At 23.8% G+C, this 20,738-nt stretch overlaps 6 protein-coding genes across 6 annotated transcripts; 2 read left to right on the forward strand and 4 right to left on the reverse strand.

Annotated features, from left to right (window-relative positions):
• Positions 1 to 9,341: 9,341 nt before the first annotated feature.
• On the reverse strand, positions 9,342 to 9,848 carry OCT59_016532 (uncharacterized protein; the record flags this gene model as incomplete). Its single annotated transcript, XM_025313113.2, has 1 exon — positions 9,342 to 9,848. One exon carries the CDS (start codon positions 9,846 to 9,848, stop codon positions 9,342 to 9,344), a length of 507 nt encoding a protein of 168 aa, XP_025188149.1.
• Positions 9,849 to 10,500: 652 nt separating this feature from the next.
• Positions 10,501 to 12,691, forward strand: OCT59_016533 (uncharacterized protein; the record flags this gene model as incomplete). The annotated part of the gene is made up of 5 exons (XM_025313112.2): positions 10,501 to 10,550; positions 10,651 to 10,665; positions 10,755 to 10,894; positions 11,022 to 11,055; positions 11,336 to 12,691. The coding sequence occupies 5 exons, from the start codon at positions 10,501 to 10,503 to the stop codon at positions 12,528 to 12,530; spliced, it is 1,434 nt and encodes a 477-aa protein (XP_025188148.2). The 3' UTR covers positions 12,531 to 12,691.
• Positions 12,692 to 13,320: 629 nt separating this feature from the next.
• Positions 13,321 to 15,318, reverse strand: OCT59_016534 (uncharacterized protein; the record flags this gene model as incomplete). Its single annotated transcript, XM_025309919.2, has 7 exons — positions 15,127 to 15,318; positions 14,956 to 15,031; positions 14,837 to 14,860; positions 14,548 to 14,693; positions 14,276 to 14,470; positions 14,008 to 14,191; positions 13,321 to 13,922 (listed from the first exon to the last, which is right to left on the reverse strand). Exons 3-7 carry the CDS (start codon positions 14,838 to 14,840, stop codon positions 13,321 to 13,323), a joined length of 1,131 nt encoding a protein of 376 aa, XP_025188147.1. The 5' UTR covers positions 14,841 to 14,860; positions 14,956 to 15,031; positions 15,127 to 15,318.
• OCT59_016535 (60S ribosomal protein uL13) lies at positions 15,247 to 16,550 on the reverse strand. The gene is made up of 3 exons (XM_025313111.2): positions 16,455 to 16,550; positions 16,198 to 16,336; positions 15,247 to 16,071 (listed from the first exon to the last, which is right to left on the reverse strand). The coding sequence occupies exons 1-3, from the start codon at positions 16,470 to 16,472 to the stop codon at positions 15,620 to 15,622; spliced, it is 609 nt and encodes a 202-aa protein (XP_025188146.1). The 5' UTR covers positions 16,473 to 16,550; the 3' UTR covers positions 15,247 to 15,619.
• Positions 16,551 to 16,719: 169 nt separating this feature from the next.
• OCT59_016536 (uncharacterized protein) lies at positions 16,720 to 17,667 on the forward strand (the record flags this gene model as incomplete). Its single annotated transcript, XM_066145761.1, has 5 exons — positions 16,720 to 16,896; positions 16,969 to 16,974; positions 17,105 to 17,285; positions 17,356 to 17,460; positions 17,543 to 17,667. 5 exons carry the CDS (start codon positions 16,720 to 16,722, stop codon positions 17,665 to 17,667), a joined length of 594 nt encoding a protein of 197 aa, XP_066003512.1.
• Positions 17,668 to 17,718: 51 nt separating this feature from the next.
• Positions 17,719 to 18,894, reverse strand: OCT59_016537 (uncharacterized protein). The gene is made up of 3 exons (XM_025308985.2): positions 18,664 to 18,894; positions 18,509 to 18,592; positions 17,719 to 18,374 (listed from the first exon to the last, which is right to left on the reverse strand). The coding sequence occupies exons 1-3, from the start codon at positions 18,815 to 18,817 to the stop codon at positions 17,911 to 17,913; spliced, it is 702 nt and encodes a 233-aa protein (XP_025188144.1). The 5' UTR covers positions 18,818 to 18,894; the 3' UTR covers positions 17,719 to 17,910.
• Positions 18,895 to 20,738: the final 1,844 nt, after the last annotated feature.

Here is a 20,738-nt window from a genome sequence, read left to right on the forward strand (position 1 = left end):
GTGACATCACCTATGCGCGTTTTAATTAATGCTAACTCGATTCTGATTTAATTATAAACAACTTCAAATAATAGTTGTACATAGATTCCGAGAAAATCTTAAAAAATTTATTTACTCATTAAAATAGATTTTTTTTGAGAAAGACGTTTTAAGACGTTTTACAGTGTCGATGGAAATCTAGTTGGATAAAGCGAATTGCAAGGTAATTATCGACTAGTAAAACTAGTAAATCAAGTTAATATTATAAAACATAAATTGTAAATGGTTGTAAACATTACAGTAGACCACACTAATACGGTTAGTTGAGAATTAAATGATTTTGAATCAAAGGTTGCCTATTACGGCAGTAATTACTACATAAAGTACCCCCCATGTTCTAACGGGGGGTAGTGCTAATGTTTTGGGGGCTAATTAGGATCTGAAAAATCATTTTAAAAAAAAATTTTTTATTTGTCCGATCCGTTCGAAAGAGGGATTAATTAATGCTCAGTAAAATAATTTGCCCAGTAAAATAATTTGCTCAGTAAAATCATTTGCCCAGTAAAATCATTTTTCCAGTAAAATAATTTTTCCTGTAAAATAATTTTCCCGTAAAATAATTTCTTCGTAAAATAATTTTCCAGTAAAATAGTTTGTCAAGTAAAATAATTTTTCCAGTAAAATAGTTTGTCAAGTAAATTAGTTAAGTAAATTAGTTTGCCAAGTAAAATAGTTTGCCAAGTAAAATAATATTTCAATACGGTTGCCCCGTACAATACAGGCCCTATACAATACAGTGTCCTCAATACGTATCTAAGCGTGAGTATGCTATTACGGTCCGTTATTAACAAGAATATCATTATGTAATGTCTAAAATGGCTGACAAATTCTAACCAAAATTACGTCAAATTACACGTGAAGTTATCTTTAATGGGAAAAGCGTCACAAAAACCACAATATCCATACACATACAAAAAAAAAGATTCTTTGAAATAAAAAATGATGTATTATCGATCATGAGAAAATTATGGTACATTATATTCATGTATATTCGTAAATGGAGAATGGTGTAAAGTATCAATGGAAAAATTCTTGGAATAAAATTAAAAATAAAATTTTAAATGTTTTTATAATAAAAGATATCAAACTATTATTTAAATTTTTAAATGTTTTTAATGATGATGACAAAGAATTTTTAAAAATTAGTGAATAAATTATTTAATTGAAGATAATATTGAAGATAATATGAAGATAATAATATTAATTCTAACATAATAAAATTCTAATAAAAATTCTAAATAATTCTTATAAAATTCTAAATAAAAATTCTAATAAAAATTCTTATAAAAAAAATTCTAAATAAAAATTCTAATAAAAATTCTAAATAAAAATTCTAATATTAATTCTAATAAAAATTCTAATAAAAATTCTAATGTTAATTTTAATAATAATTTCAATAAAATTCTAATAAAAATTCTAAATAAAAATTTCTAATATTAATTTTAATATAAATTCTAACAAAAAATCCTAATAAAAATTCTTATAAAAAAATTCTAAATAAAAATTCTTATAAAAAAAATTTTAATAAAAATTCTAATGAAAATTCCAATGAAAATTCTGATGTTAATTAGGAATTTTTTTTAGAAAAAATATATGATTATATTCTAATTTTAATTCTAATAAAAATTCTAATAAAAAATTCTAAATTCTAATATTATATTAATTCCAATAAAATTCTAATATAAATTCTAATATTAATTCTAATAAAAATTCTAAATAAAAATTTTAATATTTATTCTAATAAAAATTCTAATATTAATTAATATTAATTTTAATAAAAATTCTGATATTAATTCTAATAAAATTCTAATAAAAATTCTCTAATAAAAATGCTAATATTAATTCTAATAATAATTCCAATAAAAATTCCAATAAAAATTTCAATAAAAATTCCAAATAAAAATTCCAATTCCAATAAAAATTTTAATAAAAATTTTAATAAAAATTTTAATATTAATTTTCTAATAATACTATTAATTCAATAATAATTCTAACATTAACTTTTACTAATATTAATTTTTATTCTGATTAATTTCAGTTTACTAAATTACATCACTGATGTTTAATATTAAATGTATTTTTTAAAAACTATAGCAGTCAGTGGAAATGTCATTTCTTTTGCCGATTATTAATTAGTGTAACCATAATTGAATATATCACCACGTAACTAAAAAAAGAAATTTTTAATACAATGCTTATACAAATTAAGTAAATTAATAGTTCATCATGTATACTATAAATATTCGTCATCATTTTCTCTTTAGTAATATTTTTTTCTTTACATATTACAAGAAAGTTCGTCTTAAAAATGAAGTTTTCCTCAAAATGCAACTTAAAGGTGAGTATAAAATACAATTTAAATAACACAAATATATGTAATTTTACGAGAAGAAAAAGATTTATTAAATTAAAAAAGGCAGTTATTTAAGGAGATTTTGTGTAAACTGCAAAAAACCAATTTTTATAATAAAAAAATTTTTCTTGATTTCAATAAAACTCTTAACAAAAGCTTTTTTAACCAGCAATTATTTCATTTTTAGATATAATTTGGTGAAATGAACAACTTTTATTAAGTTTAGAATGGTGATTATTAAGCTAGATTTTTTGTTATTTATAAATTTTGTTGAATTTTTTAATTATAGTGCTAATAAAAAAATTTTTTTTTTATTAGAATAATATTATTAGGTCTATTTAGGTGTTATAAATGAGGTTTAATCGCAAAAATAGTTAAATATTATGTATTTATTTGTTTATTTAAATTAGACATTTAATACTTAATTTTTAATATTATAATAATCATGTAAATTATTATAACATTAAAAAAAACTTTAAAATTTTTAATTTTAGTTCGTTTAACAAGAAAATAAAACAAAAATTATTTATTTATAGAAAAATTCTTATTGACTATTAGGTCTATTTACTTTGTTAAGTCATAAATACAAATAGTATAATATGAATAAATAAAATATATTTTTATATATAAAAAAAGTATTTAAAGTAGCGTTAAAATAAATTGAATATTTAAAAAAAATAAGCAAAAGAATAAGGTTAAATAAATTTTCTTAATTTTTATTAGTTTATTGTATTAAAATAACCATATAATTGACTACTTTCTTTGGCAAGTTGCAACTGAATAAAGTGAAGTTTTTAACTTTTAAAAGGTTTAAAATATTTTTCAAACCTTGAATGAACATATTTACTATTGTTGGAAAAAATGTTATATTGCATAAATAAGGTGTTACCTTTAACCTGAAAATTTCGATTTTAATGTAATTTGGGCTGGCATTATGAATTCGGCCAGAATTAAGATCTGAAAATTGTTGATTTTAGCCATTTGTACCAACTTTGGCCAACCTTAAGTTTACATATATACTATATGCCATATAGCCATACTGTCCTAATAATTTATATTGAGATATCATAGTACAAAAAATCTCCTTCTAATTTTTAAGGACATTTCCACTAACTGATAGCCTAAAACTCTAGGCTAAAGAAATTGCTCTAATTAAATTGTTTAGCATTTCTATAAATAGTTAAAAAAAGTTCTACTTAGTACTATTTTTTTTTATTACACAAATATTGCAAAATAAAATAAAAAAAAAATTAAAGAAAATATATATAAAGTATATATTATGAATTTTTCTAACTATCACTGGAGGTGATGATCACCAATGACTGAAATTATGACGATCAACTAGCATTAAAAAAATAGAGTGCCAGTAAAATTTGATAATTCTGGCCAACGGTGATACTTATCCCCGGTGATTTGAAGTAAAAAACATATATTATATATAGCATTAAATATTGCAATATTATTTTATTAATAAAAATATTTTAGTTAAACTACTAATAATATAGAATAAAAAATAATATAATAAATAAATAAATAATAATATATATAATTGTAATATTAAACATCAAAAATAAAATTATTATAAATATTTAATAAAATAAAAAATTTTAAAATAATTTAAAATAAATTTTAGTTTAATATTTTTTCTTGAAAATTTCAAAGGTAATTTAAATATTGTATATTTAAAATACTTTTTCTTTTGTATAATACTGAATATTTTCAATTTTATTGAAAATTTCTGAAATTTTTATATATTTAAATATTATATTTATTTAAATATTTTTTCTCTCAAATTTTTGAAAGTCAGGTAATAATAAATTATATAATTTTAATGATTATTTTCCTACTCTTTTTTAGCATCATGTTTTCAAAGAAATTTCAGTATAAGAAATAGGCTGAGTTGTTTAAAAAATACTAGGATTTTTAGCAGCTTTTAATATTACTTCAAAAGCTATTTGGAAGAGTTAATTAAACTTTTTATAATATCCTTTAGTTTATTATCTGTTAACTGATCATTCTTTATTATTTCATTATTATAAAAATATCTTTTTCAGTTAATAAGTAGTGCTTCTGTTTTTTTATTTCTTGAGTATGTTTAATTCGTGATTTGCCAGTGAACCATAAAATTTGACTATTAAAAGGTGGTGATAAGTTCATATATATTTTTATCAATAATTTAGAATCTGCGATTCCGGAGAAAAAATATGGGATAACTCGCCTTCTATTGGTCATAGAGATATAAAATTATTACCATTAGATGCGTCTCGATGAGACGAATCCGATGAACCAAATTTTATTTTCCTACGACCACTAGATGATGAGTTATCTTTAAAATTTTTAAAATACTAAATTTTTTTTTTTCAAATTCAAATTTTCAGCTCTTATGAAAGTGTCTTTTGGTGCATGAAATTTTTACCGGTCTTTTATTATTAAGACAGCAAAATGGCATATTTTTATAGCTATAATATTAGTTTTCATATTATATTTTAGTAATTTGTACCTTGCATTGCCGGAACTGTAGATTCCGCGCTATTAGTAAATATATATATAACTTTTCACCGAAATTTAATAGCCAAGTTTTATGGTTCACTGGCGGATCACGAATTAAATTATATATTTAAAAATTAAGCAAAAAAGGATTTTAAGATACAGTAACCCTTTTTAATTCTAGTTAGGTGTATTTTTTGATCAGATGTTAATTTGATAAGGCTGACCTATTTGTACTATACAACCAAATTCTGACCTTTTAAACCTAATTTTTTTTAGATTTTAGGTCAAACATAAATAAAAAAAAAAGAAATTAAGAAATATGCTTAACTTTTTTTATGTATTTTCTTTATATATTTTTTTGAATATATCTTTTCCATAAGTTCAAAATTTTAAAATAGCTAAGCAAAATACAAGAATAAATAAAGTGACAAAAGTCACAAAACTAAAAACTTTAAAATAAAAATTTTAGCTCTAAAACCCTTAGCATCTTTAGTTACAAATCCAGTATCTACTTCTTCACAAAATCAAATATTCTCAGACTTTAAAATAGATTATACTTTAACACCAAGCTTTCAATATCTAGAAAATGAAAGTAATGAAATTAATAAAAAACTTGAATATTTTTTACAAGAAAGTAGTGAAACTATATTTATTAATATTCTGAATGTAGATACTCAAAGTTTTAATTAAAAAAATTCAACAGTTAGTATAAAATCTTTTATTAGCATTGATTATAGTATTTATAAGACTAGTGATACTTAAGTAATTGTTTTAAAATATTAAAGAAAATGATAACATATATGATAGAAAAAAAAAATATCAAATTTCAAGTTGCAGAAAGATAAAGCAAAGAAAAAACTGATATTTTACTGTTAGATTTAGAAGACAATTACAAAAAACTTTAGCAAGATAAAAAAGCAACTATATATAATTTAATTTCTACTGAAGTTATTAAAATAAAATTGAGTGAAAGTATTAAAGGAAAAATTAAATACTTATTGGAGACATATAAAAAAGTGAAAAGATAAAATGATAAGATAGATTCTAAAAAAATTGATTGAAAGTAGTATAATAAAATGGGCAGAATTTATAGATGTCATGAAAATATTAATTCTTCTTTTATTTCCAATAATTCTACAGTATATATTAGTAATGATGATAAATTAGAAAAGAAAATTAAGTTAAAGACTTATAAAAAAGAAAAAAAATTCTATTAAATTTTCAGTTAATATTATGAATAATATCAGTCAAACAAAACTTAGAATATTTGAATAAAAACTTCAATTAAATCATGAAAAAAATAAAAAAATAAATAAGAAATTTTAATTGTAAGTAGAAAAATTTAAAATGAAAAGAAAAAATGAAAATTTGAAAGAGAACAGTCACATATATTACATGAATTAACAATAAAAAAATAGAATTACAGTTGTCACAGTACAATAATTAGTATCATAACAAATATATAATAAAAGTATAATTAGAAGTTTAATAAAAATCATAAATTTACTATTATCATTCAATTTTATTTTATTTTATTTATAAAACTATAGTAATTATAAGATTGTAAATAATTTGCTTATTATCCAATTTCTTTTTGCTTCTTTTGCTCTTTTTAATTTCTTCATTATTATTATAATAATTATCAGATTTATTATTATTTTCTTTACTATTATCACTATCCACCTATATATCATTACATGTAATTCTAAAAAATTATGTAAAATAATAGAATAATCTATCATATTTACAGTAGTTGAAATTTTTTTAACAGATATTTCTTTAATTCCACTAAACTTATTTTTCATTTTACTAAATGAATGTATAATAACTATTCTATGTAATGAAAAAATACAATTAATTCTATTTGATTTTCATTTGGTTTACTAAAAGATTTAATAAGAAATAGTGATAAAGAATAAGTGCTATCTTCAATTATGAAATTATTACCTTTAATTAATGATATTCTATTAAAATAAAAGTGAGAATTGCAATAAACTTTTATACTACCCAGCCATCCTATATCATAACTTATAAAAATATCATGATAATCAACTATTTCTTAGTAATGTAAAGTGTATTTTTTTCTCTTGTAAAATAAAAATATTTTTCTTTTTCTAAAGCATTTTGCAAAATAAAATGTATTTCATCTATGGTTTCAATTATACCTTCAATACCTCTGATACTTTCAAATCCATCATAAATAAATTTTCTATTTTATTCATTAGTTAACCATTTAATATAATTGGATTTATATGAAATAATAACTTTCATTGTTCTTTTACAATATAATAAAACAGTTCTCTTAGTTATTTTATAATGTAAACATATAGAAAAAACATTTTTTTTTAATTCCAATTTTCTTAAAAAAAATGGCTAATTGAAATTCTACAGATACTTGTTTTTTTTATTATTTGTTTGAAAAATTAAATGAGAACTAAATAAATTAACCAATTTTTTAAAATTTTCTGAAAATTTTTTTAAACCTAATATCATCATAAAAAGGTAAAATATTATGATACCAATATTAAAATTTAGTTATATTATATATATATAATTCTAAATAATAAATTTCATTTAAAATTACTAATCTAAGCATAAAAATCTCAGAAATTTCTTTCTATTCTTCATCTGAAATTGTAAAATTTTCTTTGTTCAACTGTTTTCAATAAGGTTTTTTCTATTATTTGCTTTAAGTCTTTACATTTACAGGACATTTTTTGAAAAATAAGTTTATAATAATTTAACAGTTTGACCTAAATTTTAATACTATCTCAACCCAAATTATTTAATTTGCAACCAAAAATAAAAAAAAATTTATTGGCTAAATTTTGTACAATATAAACTGACCAAAAAATGCAACTAATCAGAATTGAAAAGGATTAGTATATGATATGATTTCACTTATTGAAAAATCTGGTCAGAATTATCATTAAACTTCCAAATTTTTCAACTTAATATAGAATATATATAAAATTAAATGATCTTAAAAATAATAGATTTTATGATCAAATTATCTAATTGAAAAAAACTTTCTGTTATTATAATCACATAGTAATATTTTATCAAATAATAGGCTTAAATTTTTTTAAATTTTTTTTCTATTTATTTTTAGTTTTCCTTTAAGTTACCTGGCTTTAGATTATGTACACCATAGAAAGAATATTAAATTAATTATTATTTTGAAATGGGTTTTATTTTATACATCTTAATCTATAATATATTTTCAAATTTTTTTACATTACTTTTACAATTAAAAGAAATCCTTTAATTTTAAAATATTTTATTATTTATTGAAAAATAAAATAATTTAAAAGGATAAAAATTTAGCAAAATAATATTTTTAGATGTTTTATATAAAAAAAATATAAAAATTTGGAAAATATTTGCAATAAATTATTAAATATATATCAGTATTCAGTAATGTTTTGAAAATTAGGATTTTCAAAGATTCTTCTTAATTAAATTTATAAGAATCTTTAAAGAATTATTCTACCTTTAAGAATCCAAAAATTTTATGAAATTTTCAATAATTCATAAATTTTTAAAGATTTTTAAAGAATTTTATAACCAATTTAAAGATTTTTAAATTTTTTTTTCATTTATAAAGAACCTTTAAGGATTCTGATTCTGAAAACATTACTGATGTAATTGAATTAAATCTTAAAAAAATTATATGTATTACAATTTTACTATTATTATTAAAAATATTTCAAAATAATTTAAATTTTGTATTTTATATTATTTAATAAAAAAAAGATTAATTAATGAATTTAAAGATATTTTAAAAATATTTTATTACTAAATTTACAAGAATTATTTATTTCACCTTTTAATGTTATAGCAAAAATTATAGAAATAATCAAAATTAAAGGATTGATGATTGTAATTTGTAAATTTATTTAAGGGATGTGAAAATTTGAAAAGATTAGTATTAAATGAATTATTTAAGTATTAAGTAATAATTCAACAAGTCAATTAAGAAAAAAGTTCAATGTACTTAAAATGAATATATATATATTAGAAGTAAATTATTAAAAAATATAAGAGTTGTGTAAGATATATATTGGAGCACGTAATTATATAGAAATTTGGGATCAAGAAAGGAATTTTTAAAGAGTACTTTGTTATATTTACATCTACGAGAACTTGTTTGCACATACACATGTACTATGATATACACGTGATGAACATTCTAATACAATATGATAAACATTTATTATTAAGGTTTATATACTATTTACATGTGTTTGACATCGCACAAAATACTTTTTACATAAATTATGCATTTGATCAAAAAAATTAAAAAATTTATCATATTATTTAAATATTATTTAATACTAATTCAATATTATTCAGTATTATTCAATTATTATTATTCCAATATTCCATATTATAAAGATTGTTTACTATATTAAGAACGCACGATATACGAACCATATGAATCATATGAACCATACGACTATACGACTAATACGTCATGTTCTTCATAAATAGTTGGTAATTGACTATGTATCATATATGATATTCGCTTTTTTCTCTTTTCATTAAGAATTTGTTGACGTTCAAATTCCCATTCTTCAAAAGAATAACTACCAAATTCAACATCTTTTAATTTTTCTTGTTTAAAAATATTTAAAATTCTTTTGTTTTTATAAATAAATTTACGTATTATAAGTGTTAAACAAATTGAAGTGAATGTAATGATTAATAATATAAATAACATAAAACTAAAATTATAATTACTCGATATTAATGGAAGAGAAGTTGAAAGTGAGAATGATGGTGATGATGGTAATAAAGGAGGAGGTTGAGGTCTTATAGGACTCATAAATAGATTAACGAATGAATCTGTCGAATTAAGTTCAAATGAATTTGTATATTTTGATTGAAATAATAATGATAATAAGAATGATATTATTAATGTATAAATTATAAAACGGATTTTATGTCGTATTTTTTTCATCATCTTTGAAAGATTTTACTAAAAAAAGATAATTTTTATCTCAAAAGTTGATAAGACCTCAAAAAAATGACTTTTTTTTTATTTTTTTTTTGAGGAAAACTCATAGTATTTAAAGAAACGGATAAAAGTCCGCGTATTATTTATATCATTACCTTATTTATTTATATTTTTTGTAATCAAAACAATACACAATGAAATCTATTTATATGACAAGAAAATCGTTGTACAGTATTTCTTTCAGTTGGACTTTTATAATAAAGAAACAATCTTTTCTCAAAGGAATTTCTTGGCATATATTTCTTTTACACGTGATTTTTACCATTTCTCTTATGTTAGATGATTGATCGTCTCCTTATCTCATGATTTACTTACTTTATAAGAGAATAATTTCCCATCCTATATAACTAATAAATAAGTGATTAACAAAAGTGATTAAACAAGTGATTAACAGGCTTATATGGAAAGAATGAGAAAATCTATTTATAAAATCATTTCTCGTGATAACACAATCGGTTACACAAACAAAATTATGGTCAATCGTAAGTCTAAAATTGGTAATTTGTATCCTGTTTAATGAAATATTTATTTATGATTTGTTACAATTTAATCAAAAATTACCATAATTGAAATATTGATAAAAAGATTGGCGTGAGAAATGATATCAGATTACTGTGCAATTACCTTAATTACCCATGAATTCATAAAGTAATATGTAAGTCCCGTAAGTTCGTTAACCAAATAAAAAAATAAAGTCCGGATAGTGTAAATTAACTCTCTCTTTTTCTTCCGTTCCCAGTTGTTAAAGTTGTATATTCCCTCTGTATATATAATTTTTATAATATATTATGTAAAATTTACTATTGTGATACCAAATATAACAATTAATTCTTGTTTCCTTTTTTAAAAAAGAAAGACGAGGCTGAAGACGCAGAAGTATAATTATCTGAAACCTGTTTCAACTGATCTAACTTTTCTCCTAAGAAAACCACTTAATAATCCGTTTGTAATATTTGTAATATTTGTATTATTTTTAATTCGGAATTTGACCGGTATTTTTTTTTTTCGTTTCTACAAGAAAAGAATTCCAATGAAGAAAGAAAAATGGTTATGTTTCAAAATTTAATGGTGTAATCAGTTAAAGTGGAAACTCCGCTTCGTTCAATAGAACGACATAAGGAAATGTTAACAATGGTAAAATTACGATTTATAGGTAATTGTGAATCCATTTGGGTTAAGTTAAACAATTAATTTTTTAGATGGGAAAAGATTTTCAATCCCTTTTTTTTTTTGTGTAATATTCAAGGGGTGTTTGTTTTTTTTGTTGTTTAATAAGTATATAAGGAATATTTTCATCAAAAAAAAAAAAATTTTTTTTTTCTTTTAAAAATCTAACAACATCGTTATTATTCTGAAATTATATCTTTTTTTTTCCTTTTCCTTTTTTTTCTTTTTTTTCTCTTTTCCTTAACCTTTTTTTTTATCAAAAATAGATCTATCATCATTTTAAGAAATATGCTTAATTCACAAAGAAATAATAATGTTAATATTCGATATATTTCTTATCCAAGACAAGTAACAGAACTTCCTCATCATCATCATCCTAATCATCGGTATATATCATCAAATAATAATACAAACAATGTTTTACATCGATCAGATACAATTACTTCATCAAGACAAAATTCATCTTCATCAAATCAAATTACAAGACTTGTTAGAAGATTAGTTAATAGAAATTCATCAGGTTCAAATAATTCTTCTAATTCAAGATCTTTATTATCAAGAACACAATCAACGAGATCACAAGTGACAACAAATACACCCGCAAGATCATCCACTGCATTTTCTTCATCTTCATCAAATGTTACTTCATCAGAATCAGATCCTTTTCCATTTCATAATCCTTGGTCAAATCCATCATCATCATCATCATCATCATCATCAGTAAATCATGTTAATCATAATTTTATTCAACAAGATTATTCATCTGAATCTACACGTAATATTCAACCTTTAAATACTTCTCGATCTTCTCGATCTTCTTTACATTCTTCACATTCTTCACATCAATTACGTTCTACTCGAACTTCAACTTCAACTCCAACTCCACCTCCACGACCTCCTAGACCTCCTCCACCTGTTTCTTCAAATATAAATGCAATTCGTGATTATTTTAACATAATTCCATTATTTCATGATTCAACTCATTTACCACGTTCTTCAACAAGAAGACGTTTATCAAATTCATCTTATCATTCAATAGATCAGTATTCTAATAATAATAATTCATCTAATGATATTATAGAAAGTAATTTTCATGATCCATTTAATCATCGTAGATATCTCATACAAAATCATTCTTCACGTGAGGCATTTTGTTTTTTATCAAAATTATCATCTAATTTAAATGATGATAATGATGAAAGTGAAGATGATTATTCTTCTTTTTCAGAAACTAGATCTAATTATGAATTTGAATATGAACAAGAAGAAGTAAAACAAGAAAAACAAAAAGTTGATGAATGTTATTTATGTTTAGAATCTTTGGAATTAAGAGGTGGTAGAATGATTATAAATCCTGGTTGTGGTCATTTATTACACATGAAATGTTATTTAGAATATATAAAATATTTTAAAGAACAATGTACTTTGTGTAAAAAAGATTTTGGTAGTTGGAATGATTGATTAATTTAGATATAACAATTAGAATAGTTAAGGAAATATTGATTAGATGAAAAAGAGAGAGAAAGATTTCGTGTCATTGTTTTTTTTTTCTTTGTTGTTTTTACAATTTTATAATAATAATGACTGGTTCATTAATAAAAAAAGAAAAATTATACACCTGCATTTTGTTACTTACTTTCATTATTTTAATGTGTATTATTGTATTAATAATTTTTGCTAATGTTAACCATAAAATTTGACATATAATATTTCATAGACAAGATCTTTTGTCCATAAATTGCAGATTTAGTTCTATTTAAATAAAGATCTATTACATACATATTGTAACTTTTCCACAAAGTATCTCATCAGTATAACATCACAACCCTTAATCTGCAATATTAGATGCTCGATGCAAAAAAAAAATCAGTATCAAACTTATCAATGTATCATTACCATTTTCCGGTTCTACACATGGGTGACATGGCATTACCTATAATTCAACATAATGATTTTTTTTTTAATTTTCTTGATAAGATTCAATTTTACAACGGAACTTTTTAGTTCCTCTCTAATTCCTTGTAGTTTTCGGTAATAATAAATTCTTTATAAGAAAAATGTAAGTAATTAAAAATATACACCAGACAAATTACTAAATATTGAATGTTAGGTTTAATAATTTATTATAAATATATTATAATAATAATATTACTATAATACACATTCTCGTAGATACTGTAATAAAACACAAATAAGTAAACAAACAAACAAAATAAATAAATAAATATATAGATAAATAAATAAATATAATTTAGCGTCTCCCTAATTTACTCCAAGCTTTTATCAAGATATCTACTTTAGAAGGTTCACGAACTGCTACACGAAGATAAGTAGGACGATCATAACCGGGAACACCACTTCGAACTGGCACACCTGCAGCTTTAGCTTTACCAATTGCTTCTTCAACGATTTCTTTAGATTTCATATTAATCCAAATATAAGATAAAAAGCTTTTTCCATGAAATTCCCATTCATACCCTTCATCGTCTTTTGCTTTTATAATAGCTTCTGATAAAACTCTCAATCTTTCAATGAGTTCACTACGCCATTTTGGTGTAAGCTCCCAAGTTTTTTCCATATATTCAGTATCCTTAACGACTGCATTCAAAAATGCAAGTGCAGGCGAATTAACACTCCAAGGTACTTGTAACTTTTTTAAAACATCACAATGTGCTGATGTCGGACATATAACAGAACCTAAACGTAATCCAGTACATGACCAGATTTTCGTCCAAGAATGTATAACATAAACTGAAACCCGCCTGGTTTCATAGAGTAAATAAAGGAATTCATGTTGAGATAAAAGAGAATCGGTCCTGAAATCGCTAGATAGCCAAGGTTGCATCGATTCATCTTTTTAAAATTTGGTTAAAATTCAAATGAAGTTTTGATTGTTAATTTAATAAGAAAAAAATATTTTTTATTATTTTATACTTACCAACAATTACAAATCCACCATCCTCAACATTTTTATCAATCCAATATTTTAAATCATTAATATTTTTATAATCTCCAGTTGGGTTGCAAGGATTAACGATACATAAAAGATTGGCAGGTGTAGTATCCTGAGGTTGAAGAATGGTTCTTCCATTGGTTTCTGCCGATCTATGATACTCCTTGTACTAAATACACGTTTAAATTTGAATATTTGTCATCTTTCGATAAGAATCTCAATAAAAAAATGAATTATTAAATGAATCGCTTACTTGAGTGTCCCAAGGGCCAGGTTTCCACGTACCAAAGGGAGCTGACCTTGTGACTAAATCAATCAATTCACTTGCACCATTACCAAGGAGTAATCTGTCTTTATGTGATGAATAATCATCAGACCAGAGAAATTTGGCCAGAGAAGTCTTGGCAGGTTCTTGATTGCCTGGTGGATAATGATGACAAGTATATATCTACAAGAATTCACGTGATTTAATAATTTTCTCATAACCCGTGATATCAGATAGCAGATAAACTGATTAAAACTCACAGCCTCTTTAGCTGCTTCTAATGCGTCTTTGGGCGTTCCCAAAGCATTGGTAGTAACCGAAAAGTCTTCAACAAAGTTTTCCAAATACTTCCAATCTTGACCGCCGTGGAATTGTTGAACTTTAGTATCCCATACTTCCTCACTTTCTATGTAATCATTATGCAAAAATAATTGAAGAGGTTTTTTTATTGGAAAAAAAATTCAATTGGTAATATGCAATCTTCTAAATTCCAATTTCTCGTGCAACGATAACATCTCGGTCACGTGACCACAACGAAAATAAACTTACCCATCTCTTCTTTTAAAATTTAGACTACGATATTATACATAAGAAGGATAAATTAGTTTCTTGATCAAATTTTAATAAAAATTTAAAATGTTTATAGAAATAAAAAATAAATTGATTACTTTTATTTTTAATATTACAAAATCTAAAATTGATTCACTATTTAATTAATACAAACCAATAAATAAATCGTTTGCGCTAGAATAAAATATTCACTTAGCTTTCTTCGGAATTCGAAGCAAAGAACTGACTTCAGTCCACAAAACTTTTAACTGAAGAAACTAAGCACTTACATTTCTTATCGTTTCGTGTCTTAAACTTTATAAAGTTCGAATGAAATTGAAATTATGAAACTCAGAAATTCGTTTGGAATTATTCGGGAGTTAGAAGGAAAAATTGTTTCAAACTTATTATAACTTAGACTCAAGAACACGTATATTTTATAGCAATATAAAGAATTCACAGTGTTTGGAACTTTAGAAGGTAAAAAAAAAAATTCGCAAAACTTTGAATACAACGGTATTTAGATCGCAGTATTTTTTTTTATCTATCTAATATCTCTTAAATGATCTCTAATATCATGTGAAATTTTAACCGGTCACAGGATAAAGAGATTCAAAATATTAGATCAATAAATTTTTCGTAATATAAAGGTTTACATGCAAAGATCATAAAGATCATAAGAGCATAATTTTTTAAAAAAATTGAGGTTTTTTTTACAAATTTAAAAATTTAATATATATTAGATATCTTTTTCTCTCAGTTCTCAGCTGTTTATTTATAAATTCAATAACCAAAAGCAGAAATCCCTTGTTTAATAGTTGATAAATCTCCTGCCTTATTCTTGAAAGCCTGATTCTTAATTTTTTCCAATTTCTTTTTACGCTCATAAAATTCTTTACTTTTAACTTTACGTTTTTCTTCAAGTTTCTTAACAACTTCTCCATATTTCCAGCCAACTTCATTAGAAAGACGTGAGATTGTAGTATATTTACGACCAGGTTTCAATCGCAAAACTCTCAAAGCGTCAGGAACAACCATACGCTTTTTCTTATCATATGGAGGTGGTATTCCTTCAAAAATCTTGAGACGTTTCAAGGCTTCTGCACCACGCGCAGTCTTATGTGGAATCATGCCACGTATAGTTTTGTAAAAGAGCTTGGAAGGTGCACGAAAGTGGAAAGGACCACGTGCAGGGTTGACAATCATACGTTTACGAAGGTAATCATGATACTTGACTAATTGATTTTCGTTAATTAATAAATAAATTAGAAAAATATTCAAACGCGATTCAATAAAAAATAAAATAAATTTTTGTGCATTAATCAAATTTCTGGAAAATATCTACGGTAAATCAAACATACTCTTATTTCGGAAAAAAGATCCTGATACATTTAATTCCTCAGCACGAACAATAACAACTTTTTGTCCAGTTAATATCTGTTTTGCTACAATGGATGCCAACCGTCCGATTAAGTGACCTTTACCGTCAACAACAACCACCTAATAAATATAAATATCAAAATTAAACGATCGAACAAAAAAATACAAATTACAAAACAAGCCAACATAGCAAAACAACTAATTGATAAGCTGTATCCCGTTAATATAATTTTAATACCTTCTCAAAAGTGCTCATATTGGCAGACACTATTATTTGAAAGGGGAACTATTGTTTTTTTTTATTAAGAAAAGAGGAGGTTTAATCTACAACATTCAGTAGCTTTTTAAAAATTTTTGATTGTATCACATAAGACTGTGATCACATGTTTAAAATATCTCATTTAAATTACTGGACAAATTTGGAGATTACACAAAGTGTTGGCAAAATATCAACGGTTGAAAATCTGGTGTTAATATCGAGTTTTTCACTTCAAACTTCAAATATGCGATTCCTTCTAGTAATTTTTACTTTCTTGTCAGCAATATGCCTTGTGGCAGCGCATACAATTACAATTCCGGCTCGTGTAAAAGAATGCTTTTTTGAAGAACTGCAAGTTGATGATAAAATGACGATAACTTTTCAAGTTGGTGATGGTGGACAATTAGACATCGATTTCTTGGTGAATATAATTTTTTTTTGCTTAACATCAGATAAAATATTTTATGAAATAGAAAATTAATGATAAACATAGTTTCTCGTTAGAAAACTTATTTATTGGGGGAAATAATCTCGATTGGATAAAATTTAGAAAGAATGTTTTCTTTGTTCATTCGCTCTGCAAATCAAGCTTCATATACTCGATATTGATATTTCTTTATTTTTAAAAGATATCAGATCCTTCCGACGTTGTTGTACAAGTCGCTAAAAAAGAAACTACAGGAACATATAGTTTTACAGCCACGAAAAATGGCCGATATACTTATTGTTTCAGTAATGAGATGTCAACCGTGACTGAAAAAATTGTTAGCTTTAATGTTCATGGAGTTGTTCATGTTCCGGATAGTGGATGTATGTCAAATGAATTTTACATTAAGATAATTTAATAATTAAACCACTAAATTTAATAACAATTTTATAGCTGCTGATCCATTAGAAAATGAAATCAGAGAGTTGGCTGATAATCTCGCTGCTATCAAAGACGAGCAAGAATATATTGTAATCCGTGAACAAAGACATAGAGATAGTAAATACTTTTTATATTTGTCTATATTTGATTAAAATTTCATTTTTAACAATTTTTTAATATATTTTATTTATTTTTCTAGCTGCTGAAAGTACAAATGATCGTGTAAAATGGTGGTCAATTTTTCAATTTTTTGTTCTTTTCGCTGTATGCTTTTGGCAAGTGTTTTACTTAAAGAGATTCTTTGAAGTCAAACGTGTTGTGTAAAATATATTAAAAATTCATCAGGAAAGTATGTAATGTATTTAACAATTTTTAAAATATGTTATAGACGTCAAATATGGCGGCTATATTCAAAAAATTTTATTAATTAATTAATAAAAATTAATAATTCATTAATGTTCTAGTAATTCGTATTTTAGACTAATTATCTATTACGAATATAACATAGACTAAGTAGACTTTTTTATAATGATGGAATGATGTTTAAATGAATTTCTTTTGAATAAATTATGCATTTGATTTTTTCTCTAAATAATTTTTGACAAGTTTCTCAACATAACCTCCACCAGCTTTTTGTACATCACCGAAAAGCATTGGCTCGACAATTCTCTCAACATATTTGCCAAGCATATCTACTTCTACATTTACTTTGTCACCAACTTTTTGTGTTGGCATAATCACGTGAGCTTGCGTGTAAGCCACTAACATGATACTGAACCAACTTTCATTGTCATTAACCTCGCATATAGTTAAAGATGTTCCATCAAGACAAATATATCCCTTCGGAATAATATAACGAAGGTAAAATGGATCATTCGGCGATAGCCTAACCCAAAGAGAATTTCCTTCAGGGGTCATGGATATGATTGTTGCAATCGTATCAACATGCCCTTGTACGAAATGTCCACCAAATCTTACACTTGCTGCAATTGCTCTTTCCAAATTGACTTTGTTACCAACTTTTAAATCACCTAAGTAATAAAAAAAGAAATAAATAAAAATTAGGAATATTTATCTAATCAGATCGGTAAAAAAAAAGATTTAAATCGAAAGATCGAATTTACAAATTAGAACAAATTAGAATATGTATATTGCATATACCAACCAAGATTTGTTCTTCTTAGTGTTTCGGGTGCAAGACCAACTTTAAACCACGATGTTTCGAGCTCTGTTACAGTCAAACAAGTTCCTATATAAAAAGATATTTGATTTAATTAAATAAATCAATTAAATTAAGTGAAATTATTTGATAAAATATACCATTCACAGAAATACTGTCACCGAGACGACAATCAACGAGTATATTTTTAGCATCACCAACCTTCATCGACCAGCCACCACCACCAGAACTTGAGTTATCTAATTGTTGAATTTCAACAACAGTACCCAAATGTTCTACAATACCAGTAAACATTTTTAAAAAAGTAGTGAAATTAAAGAAAAATTGAAGAAAAAAAAGAGATAAAAAACAAAAATATGAATAATGAAAACCCGAGTCATTTTATATGGATTTTAAAATTATAATTTATAATATGAATAATTTTGTTTAGTCAGCATTATAAATACAACAGATCAAAGATTTAATCGTTGCTACACAGCAAACTATTGGCCCTATAATAACAATAATAACGATCCCTGATTTTTTAAGGTATAAACGAATATAACAAAAACAAAATTCTCATTCACGTTTTCTTTATGTATTATTGTTTTTTTATAATAAATTTCAAATAAATTAGGTTGTATTTATGAACATCAAAAGGACATTGAATTAAAATGTAGTTGAAAAATATCCATTTTCGACTTAATAGTAAAAAAAAAGCGGATTCTCGTATAAGAGTGAAATAAAAAAATTTATTTATTTATTTATCTATTTATTTTTGATAAGATAAAATTGCCGCAAATGAAAAAATGTGAATTAATATGAATTTATAATATTAACAAAACCTTTTACGATGAGTTATAACCCTGATATTAAAACCACCGCAAATCTTAAATTTTACCTTTAACTTCAGGTATTAAAAACTCAATTAATAGTTAAGTTAATAGTACTTTTTTAAAGTTAGAATAATGTTAAAAATGGTACAATAGTGGTACAATTATATACAAATCACTTGAAAATGTTTTTAATTAAATATAATAATATTTAAAAAATATCTGGTTTTTTTGATTTTAAGATTTTATATTATTAAACAAATCCATATTTTCAATATTATTGTTTTTAAAATATTGATTTATTTTGTAATTTTTATTAAAACAATATAAAAATACTTTAATTCCTTTAAGAAAATATAGGATGTTTTTTTTTCTCTGATCAATCAATGAGCCAATTAAAATTGATCTTTAACTTAGAAGAATTTGCTGAGCCACAGTCCACAGATTATGTGATAGAAAAATAAGTGGATTATCAGTCAGGTCTTGTGCAATATATTAATTTTTGCATATATATCAAAAAAAATATATTAACCTTTATTCTTTATTTTTTTCTCAAACAATCATGAGAAAAATATTAAAGAAATTCTATATGCAACACAGAACTTACTCTAAAAGTAAATATTACCGTCAAAAGCATATGTTATGAAGGGTTAAGAGACTCACAATTTAAGATTACTAGGTGTAAAGCCAACTATATCTCTTGCAGAGTAGATCTACATGTAAAAAGGTATGAAGAATCCATTGCATATGCTTTTATGAAGCTCTTGGTATTAGACAACAATACTAATTATGCCTTATACCTCCTTAACTTTTTCCAGCAAGATATAAAACATGTAGGAATATATGCAACTTTTTGCAAAAATATTATTGTAAAAAATAATACAAAATAAGGTATGTATATACCAGAAGTTATGTTTATTTACTGCAAGTAAAAATTTCTCACAATAGGCTTTTGCATTTAGGAAATACAAATATGGCCAATATTACTCTTAACTGTCTTATTGTTTTAGTAGGAAATTTTAATAATGTTCAATGTAATGCGATACACTAAATGATTACAATTAGTACAAATCAACTGGTCAGTGATCTTGTAGATGCAATTAGAGGCAAATTGGAGTTAAAAGATGCCTCTTTAAGCCTTTATCAAGTTCATTTTAGGAGTATTCAAAAAATGAAAATAGATTCTGCATATCTGATTTCTAAATTTTTTGATTGACAACCTCAGGCAGAATTCTTTTATGTCACTGTATATTTCCATTAATAATTCACAGTATTATGTAGCGATATTTTCACAATTTTTATGTATTATAAGCTGGCTTCTGGCAATGTTTTTTATTTCTTAAATAAAGCATATTGTATATTACATTCTTGTCATAAATCTTAAAAAATGTCATATGTAATGA

This window comes from Rhizophagus irregularis, chromosome 25 (genome assembly GCF_026210795.1).
Source record: "Rhizophagus irregularis chromosome 25, complete sequence".
NCBI classification, from domain to species: domain Eukaryota; kingdom Fungi; phylum Glomeromycota; class Glomeromycetes; order Glomerales; family Glomeraceae; genus Rhizophagus; species Rhizophagus irregularis.